At 38.0% G+C, this 14,695-nt stretch overlaps 1 protein-coding gene across 1 annotated transcript; it reads right to left on the bottom strand.

Moving 5' to 3' along the window:
* Positions 1-6,872: 6,872 nt before the first annotated feature.
* Positions 6,873-9,122, bottom strand: LOC104110897 (probable inactive poly [ADP-ribose] polymerase SRO3). The gene is made up of 4 exons (XM_009620455.4): positions 7,848-9,122; positions 7,519-7,760; positions 7,295-7,431; positions 6,873-7,204 (listed from the first exon to the last, which is right to left on the bottom strand). Exons 1-4 carry the CDS (start codon positions 9,020-9,022, stop codon positions 7,109-7,111), a joined length of 1,650 nt encoding a protein of 549 aa, XP_009618750.1. The 5' UTR covers positions 9,023-9,122; the 3' UTR covers positions 6,873-7,108.
* Positions 9,123-14,695: the final 5,573 nt, after the last annotated feature.

Genomic DNA, 14,695 nt, shown 5'->3' with positions numbered 1-14,695 from the left:
CCAAAAGTGGCTTGATACTCTTTCAAGGATCCAATAATGTCTAGTAAATGATTTACATCTTCTATGCTTCAAATTTAATCTATCTTTCATTAGCTGTTGTTCCTTGAATAAATTGTTCCAGTACCTGGAAAAGCTTAGCAATCCTATTAATCTCCCAGTCAGTTAGTAATCTTCTGAAGTTTATAATCCAGCCCTGCTGCCCCGAAGTCTCATGAATAGTTGCATCAGGTGCTTGAGTGAGGTTGAATAGATCTGGATAAATCTCCTCAAGGGGCTGAGAGCCAACCCAGCTGCCATTCCAGAAAGATATTTTCCTACCATTACTAACTTTGTGACTGATATTGTTTGCAAAAGAACGCCCCCACACTTAGTTCCACTTGACTGTCAGGTGCTTATACCGGAGTACCTTAGTACGTGAAGAACTTAGGTCCACGACAACCTTAGCCCTGAAAAGATATTTAAGCAGTAATGTAAGTGACAAGAGATGACACAACAGTCAAAGAAGAATGTGATCTCTTCTCTTTCCCACTTCTGATATAACAATGACATAATGAACTGTAAAACTGATTAGAACAGAAGACTCCCACCTCTAAGAGAAGTGAAACCACTTACCAAACAGAAAAACAATTGCTGATACCATGAGCACCGTTACATGAAGCACCAAGTCCAAGAGGACCGTTGGACTAAAGGAACGCCAGTAACACCAATGCACACGGAGAGACAAGATACAGTCAGAAAAAACTGGTGTAAGATAGCTTTACATTTTTCCCTTTCAATAAATAATAAGCTAAGGTATCACTGAAGAGAGTATCTAATCAGGAGTAAGATTCACTTAATCAGATTCCCGTTTTCTGTTCTTCTATCAAGTAATCGGATTCTGTAATATACTGTGCTCTATTAACAGCTAAGATGTGATCACAGTTATCACATGTGATTAATACTTGACAAACAACTGATGTGACTATGAGACAGTTATTGCTCCTGGATAAATCTGGACAACTGATGAGTCTCCACGATGTTGCGTTCATGAGTCCAACTGTCACCACTTATTAGTCCGAACTACACAGGATGGGAAACATACCAAAGACATAATTTCTTCCATATCACCACCAACAAATTCCTTACGATTCACAGCACTTCATAAAAGTCATAAACAATTGATACACAGCAAATTAGCATGCAGTATAATAATATCCACATTTCATGTTGTTTAACTGTGGCAATTATTATGGGTAGGGAAGTTTAGTAATAGTGTGCATTTAAGGAGAAAAAAAATGAAGAACGAAGATGATACCATGGGTACCATAACATGAGGAATCCAAGTCCAAGAAGATTGTGTCCCTTAAAAAGTCAGTAAACCATTACGAAGGAGAGACAGAACACAGTAAGAAAACGTTATAAGGTAGCTTTACATTATTCCTTTCTATAATTAAAGAGCTAAGATAACATCGATGAGAGCAGAAGACAGCCTATAACCATTCGAAAGATCTATCTACAACAGTATGTTATTGGCACTTAGATTCAGGAAATCAGATTCAGTAGTGTACAGTAATGTATTAACAGCTAATATTTGATTAAAATTGTCAGTAACTTAAAGCTTCACAAACAACTGATGTGATTATGATATAGTAATAGTAATAACCAGCAAATACATCTAAATACCTTATGGGTCTGTACGATATCGCGTTCCTGACCGTCTTAATACTCCAAATCACTGAGGATGAGAAACTTTCTCTCATCTTGATAAAGAGAACTCTAATGAAACTCAGAACTTCAGATGAATCGCAATAAATTGACCAAGCAAATCAATGTGATACACATTCAAGTTATTTAACTTGCCACAATACTTTTGTGGTAATTAATTTATTAGTAGGGAAGTTTAAGCAACGAGGTGTGTGTTTATGAGAAATAATACCAAATCAAGGAAATGCCAGGAGCGACACCATTAAATTAATTGCTTAAATTAAGATTAGTACTTAAATGGTATTGCGTTCAGTATTTGGAAAATCCAGCAAAAAAGGGCTTGCTCACAAAGAAATATACCAACTTGCGGCAAGCTCCGGTAAAATAGAGTGAAGCTAAAAGATAAAACTGCTGCCTCTGAGTGAAGCTAAAAGATAAATCTGCTGCCTCTCATGGCCCTACAATAGACTATGCCAAACACGCGTCCCTGAAAGTTGACATCTTTTGGATTAATAGTAGCTATAGATGAAAACAGAAAAAATACCAACCACTGCACAAATCACACACCAATGTCGTAAACTCCTGTCGTTTCTCCACAGCAAGAGAAGGAAAGGAAAACGCACAAAATTGTTCCGCCTTGCCATCTAATTGGCAAGAAAAGGTAGCTCATTTAAAGATATACCAATAACAGATATCAGAATATTAATTTAGGGTATTTTTGCTCCTTTTCTCCATATTATTAAGATTAAGATGAATACGACCAAATTTTACACTGTTGCATGAAGCAAAAGATCTCTTTCCTTAGATCCTAAAGAAGGAATTCAAATTGCACTAATACTCTAATGATTTGAGAAGACAGTAATATGAGGGTGCAAAAATATAAGTTGAGGGTGGGGGACATACTTGAAGAAAAAGAGAAGACTCAAAATCAGAGCACACAACAGTCATGAAAGACTCTTGAACCTTGTGATGAGGCGAAGCTTAAGCTAATCACATGTATATAGAAATGATCATGTCCATTTCTTCTGTTGTAGCACAGATTTTATATCCATCTTCTTGCACTTTTGATGATAAATATACAGGTAGGAGTTTAGGCCTAACCACCCCCTCCCCGACCAACAGTTGGTGGTATTATTTTTTTTTGAAAAAAAAGAATGAATATCTCTGGTAACAAGTTGGTCCTAAATTACAGGCAAAGGTTCCAGAGAAAACAAAACAGATAAGACACATGCAGTCAGTAACTGAACAGACAAAAACCGCTAAACGTTTCAGTGAATATAAGCAACTAAGGGGTCGTTTGGTATAAGGGATAAGTAAAAATAGTGCTGGGATAAAAATTTAATACCACCTTATACCTTGTTTGGTTACCAAACCTGGGTAAGTTATCCCGGGATTAAAATTAGTACGGGGATAACTTATACCTTGTAGGGGGTGAGATAATTAATGCTGGGATTATTATCCTAGGACAAAATAGTGAAATTCGCAAAAATAGCCCTAAGGTCCTCTTTCCAAATATTCGTTGGGTTCATTTGTTTCTCTTTATGTGCTTGAAAATTATAAACTTTTGCTCATAGACTCCTTTTTCTAATTGAAATATTTTGTATATTAATTCTTTTCATTTTTATTATGGCAAAATTAGGTTTTCTTACCGATCATCAACTATTGTCCAATATCAGCAAGAAGATTTAGAAGAAGAAATCAGGAAATATATTTCAAAGAATTGAAAACTAGAGCCTCAAAAAATTATTTAATACTTGATGTAAGAATTGGATATTGACGTGTCAACCGGATAAAGGAGCAAGAAGATGGAGGCTAAATAAGATGGAGGGTATTTTTGTAAACAAACAACTTCTTCTTAGAAATTATGCAATGCATGTCATTTTTAATACAACATACCAAACAGTGGATAAAAAACAATACCAGGATAACTAATCCCAGCATAACTTATCCCAGCATAACCTGTATTCAAACCAAACGACCCCTAAAAGAAATTATAACATTCTTAGACTACATGACTAGTTTTGGCAGAAAATCTTCAAACAGAAACCTATGTTGACCATTACTTCCCTTGACAACTGAACTTTAGTAAGAAGAAACATAAATCAGATGCTAAAAATAGAGAGATAACAGAAAGTCTACAAAAGTCATAATCTTAATCACCCGACAGTAAGAAATGGATTTTTGCCAATGAGGCTGCCGGACTCTTTGAAAACTGAACTTAAAGCACCACATTTTTATCTCTTCATGCTTGTGAAATCTGATGACTTCCTGGCATACAAAATAAAAGTTAAACCCTAACCCAACACAGATCTTTGTTCAGTTCGCCAGTTCATGAATAAAGTTGACCCTGGTTGGCCATCAAAGGAAGGTTGAAACTCACATTTAATGCACTTCATGCTCCCAACTACCAGTCATGCCCTCTAAAGTCTGCTTATTAACCTAGTTAAGCATCTTTAAACTTTAAAGCATTCACCAACCAAAAAATATGCTACCCACTAAATGAAGAAGAAGTTCACACTGTCAAATCCCAACTGCAGCAACATGTAGTTGCTGGATGGCATAGACCAATATCGACATTCAAAAACTTATCCAGTGTTACACTTACGGAAAGCAATAAGGTGGAAACTGTTTGTAGTCCAAACAGCATAATAACCCAATGTGCTGACAACATTTACACACACATTATTGCCAGCCATTAGCTGTTATAACCATAATAATACTAGGTGAAAACTTAAAAAAAAAAAAAACAAACCTCCAATCATATGGTAAGAGGTCTTGTATTCGACATAATTCAGTAGGTAACTTCTGCTCTTACATTAAGAACAGAAAGATAAGTAAACTTAATTCCATTTACAGAAAAGGTAAAAGAGCCGGCGTCAAAACCTAAAATACACCACCCTAGACATGCAAAAACAACTTCTTCATGCAAAGGTAACATAACCATCTCTTTTGAAAAGTAACACAAGCACAAAACAAAGCAGCTAACTGTCCCATCTACTACCCCACTTCCATCATGTCATAACACACATTTGTTTCTAAACCACAAGCAATAACTAATCACAAGACTTACTACTTCCAGTTAGTTAAGTCAACCATCAAAATTTGCTTAAATATCTCCAATTATATTTTTACTTTATTATAACTATGCAAGCACCTCTAACTGGTAATAAGAATTATTTCATCTTAAGAATAGGCAAGGCATGTATCCTCCAACCTGTGGCATAAAATACAGACAGCATTTAGCAGGATACCAGCCAACTGCAAGAAGATTTCTGGTGCTTCTTCTCCAATAATATCCAAAGATCCAAACATAATTTTAGTTCAAGGAGAAAACTTTTATCTTATCAAAGAAAAAATTAGTTCAAGGAGAAAAAAGGCATGCACACAAGGACATACAACATATCTTTAAATAGTAGACATGAAAATGTACGTCATAAATACGTCGACTCACCAGAATGCGAAGTTACATTTCACAAGATTTCACTGCAATTGGTTCTTTACCACTACCTGACAATCATTCCATACTCGACCAATTATATTTTAGTATATGTTGGGTAATATGTCAATATAGGCTTCTACCCTCGTCACTACTCGAATGCGGGCAGTTGCATAAAATGCCTGTAGCTTTATACTCAACCCTGAATTCTTACTATTGAAGGGAAACTTTTGCAACAGGCAGTCTACATGCATCATGCGAAGCAAGGTCCATATGGTCAAGTATTCAATTATCTGTTAACATAGGCTGCCATCCTTGTCACATCTTTTAGTTCAAGGAGAAAAAAGGCATGCACACAAGGACATACAACATATCTTTAAATAGTAGACATGAAAATGTACGTCATAAATACGTCGACTCACCAGAATGCGAAGTTACATTTCACAAGATTTCACTGCAATTGGTTCTTTACCACTACCTGACAATCATTCCATACTCGACCAATTATATTTTAGTATATGTTGGGTAATATGTCAATATAGGCTTCTACCCTCGTCACTACTCGAATGCGGGCAGTTGCATAAAATGCCTGTAGCTTTATACTCAACCCTGAATTCTTACTATTGAAGGGAAACTTTTGCAACAGGCAGTCTACATGCATCATGCGAAGCAAGGTCCATATGGTCAAGTATTCAATTATCTGTTAACATAGGCTGCCATCCTTGTCACATCTTTTAGTTCAAGGAGAAAAAAGGCATGCACACAAGGACATACAACATATCTTTAAATAGTAGACATGAAAATGTACGTCATAAATACGTCGACTCACCAGAATGCGAAGTTACATTTCACAAGATTTCACTGCAATTGGTTCTTTACCACTACCTGACAATCATTCCATACTCGACCAATTATATTTTAGTATATGTTGGGTAATATGTCAATATAGGCTTCTACCCTCGTCACTACTCGAATGCGGGCAGTTGCATAAAATGCCTGTAGCTTTATACTCAACCCTGAATTCTTACTATTGAAGGGAAACTTTTGCAACAGGCAGTCTACATGCATCATGCGAAGCAAGGTCCATATAGTCAAGTATTCAATTATCTGTTAACATAGGCTGCCATCCTTGTCACATCTTAAAAGGAGGCACTTCCATAGAGAACTCAGCCTCTAAGCTTTACTCAACATTGAAATTGGAATGCTTACTATCAAAAGAAACTTCTCATATGAAACAGTATATACACACATCACGAAGAGTAAAGCAAGGTCCTAATCAAGTAACCAGTAGGAGGAGCACGTAAAATATCAATAATCAACGTAAGCAGCTAGTTCTGAGGAATTCTACAAAATGAACAAATATATATTTCTAAACTCTTCCAAGTCAATGTAGATAAAAAAAATAAGAAAAAGCTAGTTCTGAGGAATTCTACAAAATGAACAAATATACATTTCTAAACTCTTCCAAGTCAATGTAGATAAAAAAAATAAGAAAATGTGAAAATACAGACCCAAAAGAGATTGGCATAATATCCAAAGAACATGAACAACAGACACAAAGAAAAAGCTTTAAGATAAACCATATCTAGTCATAACCGCATGAAGCAGTATTCGAGCTTCAGAACATAAGGCAAGTACTTTAGAGTTGTACACTAGCGCTGCACAATTCCCAAACAATATTTCACATGCAAACATAGAGACAGAACCCGGTTATGGGAGAAAAAAAACGTTGTCATTTGAACTGGATTCTACATCCACTGAAAGACAAAACCGTCCAAGCTCTTTACTAACATCACCACAACAACCTTTCCAAAAGGTACAACAAAAACATAATGTAAGAATATAACCTAAGGTGTATCCTGCTTCCTACTAATGAGGCTTCCCTTTGTAAAAGGTAACATTACACTTTGGTTGTATAAAAACGGAATTATCAATGAGAACACATCCCATATTCTCACGACAAAAATTAAGCACTAAAAGAACCTCATCTCAGCCACGAATTTCCAGAATAGTCGAACGCAACATCTCATCTCCAACAACAGATCGTAACTGTCTCATGAAAACTTCTTTCCCTAATTTTCCTTCCTGTAAACAATTTGTAGGAGAAGAGAAGTTAAGAGTAGTCAAAACACATAATAACGAATGTGCGGTGTTAGAAAATCCAATGCAACTTACCCGGTAGGAGCCATACAAACTTTGCAACTCCTGCACTTTCGGAGGTGGAAGCAAAGTACTTAGCTTGGATATTAATGTACCCATTGCATTTGAAGCATGAGGAGCCCACTTCATGGATGAAGCACAATTTGCTTGACCTATATGGGCACATAAGTGTTTCCATTTCTCTTTGAAAAATTCAAAAGTGATTGAAGCAGATTGAATGACAGAGGAGCAACATTTACCTGACATATGACGTCCATATTTGTAGCTAACTACGCATTCGGGAAGAATGTGAGTGTTCATATTTGCAGACCACACCACATACCACTTCGGGTTTGTCAAATCATCAACCCCAGTATCAAAATCCACACTAGAAGGATACCGTTGTTGAGATCCTAACTCAACCTTTTCGAGCTTTCCCAATATAACTCGACACAGAACAATATGCTTTTCACCATATTCATCTACCTCAGACATAATTGCACTACACACACAATCAATAACAAGTAAAAAAAGAAGAACACATGCAATTACGAGAACACAAAAATGAACTAGTTCAAGAACGGCATACCTATTTTGAGGTTGGCGCAAGGGCGACAAGTACACACCAACGCCATGAGCATTAGAACCATGTACCACGCTAGGCATTCCAAAGCCATGACGCAGAATGATCTCCACGTTCTTGGCTGATGTCCCGTACCAAGCATATACAACATTAAGGTTCCCCCCTCTAGTTCTCTTTATGATCTCCATATTCGTTTGGAAAACCTCGAGACGAGCCTTTTCCAATGGACCAGTTCTAACACACTGATGAATCGAAGTGACTGTAACACCAGGATCTACAGTCCTCAAACCCGACAACAGTAAACCCTTTACCATCTGATAGCCTTTCTCCTCTTCCCTCAATGACCTTGCCTTTGGCCACCTTGGTGAATGCAATTCAGTAGCAGCAATAACACGCCGCTCTTTCGCATTAGACGAACTCCGTTCTCCCTTCTCCTCCACTTCATTTTCCTCGCTTCCCCTCTTTCTCTTTCCTAACTTTAACTCTTCTCCTGAATTGTTAACTTCTTTATCTGAGTTGTCATCTGAGATTCTTATCTCAATTTCAATCTTAGGATTCTCAGAGGAAAAATTTTCATTAACATTCGAAGCTTTAATTTCATGATTTTTATCATCTGAATTCTCACTGGAATCAATGAAGACTTTAGGGAAAAAGCACTTACCATTAACATCAATCCAAGAAATAGAGCGCTCTTTCCCAGTGTCCAAGTCAATCTCTAACATGCGATAAAAATCAAAAAGACATTTTAACCCTTCCATTTCCACATCAATCATAGGCTTGCCACTCACGAAACCTGATACCATCACTTCCATCACGTTTTTCTCGAAATTCACCCACGATCCATCCTTATAGAACATAAACCTCACCGGCTCCCCACTCTTTTTGAAATTCCCGTAGTTCTGAACCAATAACTGCGCATGATCATAACAGGACGCCGTTTCAGCCGATGGAAATAACAATTCCCTCGGAATAGGAACCTCAATTTTCAATTTCTTCTTATCTACAACATCGTCCTCGCCGCCAACAATTTTCCTCGGAACAGGAACCTGAATTTTCACTTTGTTTCCATCGATAACCGGTGAAACGACGTTGTTTTGATCGCCGGCGATTTTCAACGGAGGAATGGAATCGGCTGGAGTTTTCATCATCATAAACTTCAAAACTTTGCAGTTCAAATCCATGGCAAAGAGATGAGATTCGAAACTGTATAAACAAAAATATCTTTGAGAAGCTCTGTAAGAGTAAGCACCACGCTGTCCAACGAACAAGAACTTCTGGAACTAAATTTCTTTGCCGCCTCGATATTTATACAACTGTTGATTGGAGAAGACGGTTACGGGAAATGACGGTTATAGACTTGAGTTTAGGTCGGCTTTGAGACTACCGAAGGGTGTTTCGGGGAATTCAAAATGAGAGCGTGAGAAGTGTGACTTTCTGACGAGAATTTGGATTACGTTAATACTAATAATCTGATTATTCTTTAATTATGAGTTGGTGTTTTTGGACTTTTTTGGTTTAATTAAAGGATTGCTTCGGCCCAAAGAAAATTGTGTGGAAAGGGACAATCCTGAAGTAAGAAGGAGAAAGATTTTTTCAAGGGTATTTCTTTTTTATTCATTTAACATAAATTAAATATTGCTTCATCAATAAGTACGAGTTGACTATTCGGTAGTCGTATTTTTATATTCATACATATACCTAGAATTTGACAACTTTTAGCATGAATTTTCAATAATATTTTTAGAGTGTCATAGACTCAGAGGGCAAGCTACTGAAATTCAAAGTAAGTCATTACAGTAATAAAGAAGTTTAAGAAAATTGTCCCGCTCATGTTTGACTGTTTGCGAATGAGGCAAGTTGTTAAAGGTTCTTATTTTTTAAATTAACATATAGGAGTATTAGTATACTATTTAGTACGTAGGGAAGGGGATGTTATATAGGTGGAGACCTCACACCAATCAAGCTATTGTAACGATCCGACCGGTCGTTTTGAGCATTTACACTTCGCTCGGTTGTTTGAGGGCATGAGTAACTCCGTATGATGTAATATGACTTATGTGAATCGTCGGTTTTGATTTTTAGGTTATTCAGAATTGATTTGAAAGAATGATTCTCAGCTAGAAGCTTTAAATTTGAAAGAGACGACCAAGTTTGACTTTTTGTGAATTTGAACCCAGAACGGAGTTTTGATTGTTCCATTAGCTCTGTTGGGTGATTTCAGACTTAGGAGCGCGCCCGAATTGTGATTCGGAGGTCCGTAGTTGAATTTGGCTCGAAATGACGAAAGTTGAAATTTTGAAAAGTTTGACCGGGAGTGGACTTTTTGATATCGGATTCGGATTGTGATTCCGAGAATTGGAATAGCTTCGTTATGTTATTTGGGACTTGTGCGCAAAATTTGAAGTCATTTCGGATTGATTTGTTATGTTTCGGTACGAGTTATTGAATTTGAAAGTTCAAAGTTCATAGATTTCAATTTGAGGTGTGATTCGGCGTTTTGATGTTGTTATGTGTGTTTTGAGGCCTCGAGTAGGTCCGTATTGTGTTATGGAACTTGTTGGTATATTCGGACGGGGTCCCGAGATGCTCAGGTAAGTTTCGGACGAGGTTCAGATTATTTCATTGCATTTTGGATTTTTTGCTAAGATTTTTGGTTCTGGTGTTTCCGCATCTGCGGAAGAGTGGGCACAGATGCGGACAATTGGCCGCAGAAGCGTAGCAGGCTTGGCTGGAGGTCATCGCAGATGCAGAGGAGGAGTCGCACTTGCGAGTGCGCAGAAACAAAAATTGTTCCGCAAGTGAGGGGTTTGCTGGGCAAGGCTATTTTCGCAGAAGCGAAGTTTTTACCGCAGAAGCGGTGGTCGCAGATGCGAGGAATTGTCCGCAAATGCAGAATCACTGGGGCAGAAGCTATATTATCGAGGGCTTTGGTTCTTTCTTCATTTTGGGAGCTATGGAGCTCGGATTGAGGGGATTCTTGAGGTAATTTTTACCATATGAATTGGGGTAAGTGTTCTCTACTCGGTTTTAGATATATTTCATGAATCTACCTTCGTTTTTGGTAATTGGATTGTGAATTTTATAGAGAAAATTGGGGGTTTTGGCCTAAAGTTTCATAATATGAATTTTTGAGTTTTGAACATCGAATCGGGGTCGGATTCGAGTGAAACTAGTATGGTTGGACTCTTAATTGAATGGGTTGTTGAATTTTATAAATTTTGTCGAGTTCCGAGGTGCGGACCCGGGTTGGGATTTTGGCCGATTTTGGGCTTTTGATTCAAGATTTGATCTTTTCGATCGGGCTTGGTTCCTTTAGCATTGTTTGATGTATTTTCGTTGTTTTTTGGTTAGTTTTTAAGCCGTTTGGAGGTCGAAACGCGCGTGATGGCATTTTAGAGCATCGCTTGGCTTGCTCGGTGTTGGAATTGGCTTGTTCGAGGTAAGTAACTCTTCTAATCTTAGTGGTCCTACTTTGTTGATATACGTTTTTTCACCATGTGATAAAGTAGTTAAGTTGTCAATCATGCTAGATATCATGTTTAGGCATTATGTTGATACTATTTGGACCCATAGTGGCCGTTTCTTACTGTCATCTCACTGATTTCATTGATATTTCATACCCAGATATATTCATGCATTCATACCATATCTCAGTCTCAGATATTATTTATTGATACATCATATCATTGTTGTAGGGGCAGTTTCATGACATTGTGAGCCTGTGAGTGAGACTAGAGAGATTGATGGCTGTGTGAGGCCGAGGGCCTAAGTGAGAGTGACATTTTGGGATCGGGTTGCACGTCGCAGCATATTATATTGTTTATATTTTATATGGATCGGGTTGCATGCCGCAACGATCCTTCGGGCTATATATATATATATATATATATATATATATATATATATATATATATATATATATATATATATATCGGGTTGCACATCGCAATAATATTGGATCGGGCTGCACGCCGCAACAATATAGTGCTTGGGCTGAAGGAGCCCCTCCGGAGTCTACACACCCCCAGTGAGCGCAGTCGACTATATATATGTGGATCGGGTTACACACCGCAATGGGCCTTATGGTCATATATGGATCGGGCTGCACGTCGTAGCAGGTATTGTACAATGCTAAGTGATTAGGTGTGCTGAGCATTGAGCATAGTTAGAGAGAATGCGAGACATTGATATTGAGTACTCTAAGAGTGTGAGTACATTAGCTCATCATTGAGATGCATTGCATTTGACATGCTTACTTGAGATACATGCATAAAGATGCATTTCCTTCTGCTACCCAGTTTTGGGGACATTTATGATTTTACATGTATCTTGACATGTAGGCATAGAGAAGTACTTTCCTCATGCTATCTGAAAATGAAACATCTTACTATTTGTTGAAAGGAGTTTTGGGAAAAATCACAGTTTTCAAACTTACTCGTACTTTGGTTTTTTTCGGTAAAAGATTTGGGTTTTCACTGAGATACTTGAAAAGAAATGCCTAATATTTTTTTTGAACTGTGAATGAACTAAGCCTTTTATTTTCGGGATACTCTTTTGTTATTGTACTATGCTGTTATGAACTGTGGTGGAATATTGGTGTTGTACCCGACCTTTTTGGTACCTCGTCACTACTTTCAACCTAAGGTTAGGTTTGTTATTTATTGAGTACATGTGATCGGTTGTACTCATACTACACTTTTGCACCTTACGTGTAGATATTGGCTACTGATGTTGTTGTGTTCGATGGGAGTTGGATTGAAGATGTACCTGCATCCCGGCTGTAGCTGCCTTTTGTTCGTGGTAGCTTTAGATCTGTAAAACTCTATTTATGTACTATTCAAACAGACTATGTATTTATTTCATTTTCGCTTTATAAACTCTAGTCTTAGAAGCTCATGATTTATACTACCAATTCGTGGGGAATGTATCAGATTCAGATAATTTCTTTACTTAATTGCTTTATTAATTGTTATTAGAATTAGTTAGTGGTTAACTGGCTTACCTAGCGGGTTGGGTTGGATTTTGGGTCGTGACAGGTGGTATCAGGGCTCTAGGTTCATAGGTTCTACAAGTCATGAGCAAGTGTTTAGTAGAGTCTTGTGGATTAGTATGATGACGTCCATACCTATCTTCGAGAAGCTACAGGACATTTAGGATATACTTCCCATCTTTCTTTCCTTATCGTGCGACATTGATTCAGCTTGCTGCGTAGCTCTTTGAATTCCTTTCACAAATTCGTATGCGCATGTGAGCGCTCGGTATCAGCTATGCGCCGACAGCTTGTGATTCCATGGTTGAGGTACGATATGTGATTTTGGCGTGCTGATGATGGGCCAGTCTAGAGGACTTGAGTCCGGGTTTTGATGATGGCTTGAGCACGAAGATTTCGGTTGTGTGAGCACATATTTTTGGGACTTATATGTCCGGTGGTGTCCCTGTTAGAGGAATTTGTGATTGGATGACTACAGGGTGAGCATGATGAGACTTTGAAAAGTGTTCAGATTGTTCGAATGTAACGAGAAGAGTTTACTTGAGATGTAGCAAGGACTATGGGGTGTTTGATTTCTGTCTTGATTTGGCGTATGGTCTCGAGTTATGGGTGTGTTGAGGGATCTCTCATGTTGTTTAGTTGTGGAGTGAAGTAGATTCTCATGTCTTGTTGATGAGTTCAGAATCAAGAAGATTAAGTGATTGCATAGTAGTCGTGACTGTGGAAGGGTATAGAGAGATGTCGGTTTGAGGCAGAGCAGGCGGGTTATCTCATGCGAGGTGTCCTGAGGATGTGTGGTCCTTATGATGTTTTGTAGAGAGTTCTCTTTTACCAGTGAATGATATATGTTGCAATTTGAGTTTGGATCTTTTGTGGAAGTTGGCTTGACTATTACAAGGGTGAATGAGAGATTTGCAGATGATTTGAGGTATTATATAGTTTGTGTTACCTGGTCTTGCGAAGGATTTAATTGAATTTCATTGCGGGATTCTGGCAGTAATAGAGTATGGGTATCGTGATGTTATCGACTGTTTTGTTCTATGGCAGTAATAGAGTATGAGTTGTTTGCACGGTTATGTGTCGTATTGGTTTCAGTTCGGGATATACTAGTGAATCAGTTATGACTTGTAGAGGTCGAGATCGAGGATGACTCGGGTAAAGGAATTTCTGGATACAGGTTGTATTACGCTCTATGGGTATATGGGAATTATAAAATAATTGAATGGTTATTCGCGAAGGATATAGGGTACATGGAGTAGGAATTAACTCGATTGCTTAGGAGTGTGGACTACTCCCTTGGGTGTTGGTGTACTAATGGGGCACGGGTCGTTCGGTCCGTTTGATCGGTTCAATTGAGATTTGAGTATAGTGGATGACTCTCGAGAATGGTTCTAATGGATTCAAGAATTATATGTAGAAATTGAGAATTTCGGATTGGTATATGGCTAGGATATGATATTTGCATGGGATGGTGTCGAGACTTGTGGCATTTTTATATCATTGTGGATTATGCATTTCAGTATCAAAAAGGTGAAGGAAACAGTTTTAGGTTCACATAAGGTATCTTTAGAGTGGGTATCTCGGTTGTGGTACTTTGGGGTGCTTACGAGGGAAGTCAGCGGCTTATGGGCCTTAGGGCGTGGTTGTTTTATACTAGGGCCTCTTGTGTGGTGAATTTTGGTTAAGGATCGTGGTGCTCCAGCAAGGAGAAGTATTAACTTGAAGGAAATTTGGAAGGGACTTGGAGAAATAGGACAGCATGGTAGTAGGTTGGGTTAACACAGTAATGGGTATGATCGGTTCTTTGGGTACTTATGACGTGGCTAAACTCTACATGTGTTTTGTGGCAATGCTCTTGGGTTTT

The sequence above is a fragment of the Nicotiana tomentosiformis genome, chromosome 4 (genome assembly GCF_000390325.3).
Source record: "Nicotiana tomentosiformis chromosome 4, ASM39032v3, whole genome shotgun sequence".
NCBI lineage: Eukaryota > Viridiplantae > Streptophyta > Magnoliopsida > Solanales > Solanaceae > Nicotiana > Nicotiana tomentosiformis.
This window is presented reverse-complemented; position numbering and strand designations above follow the sequence as displayed.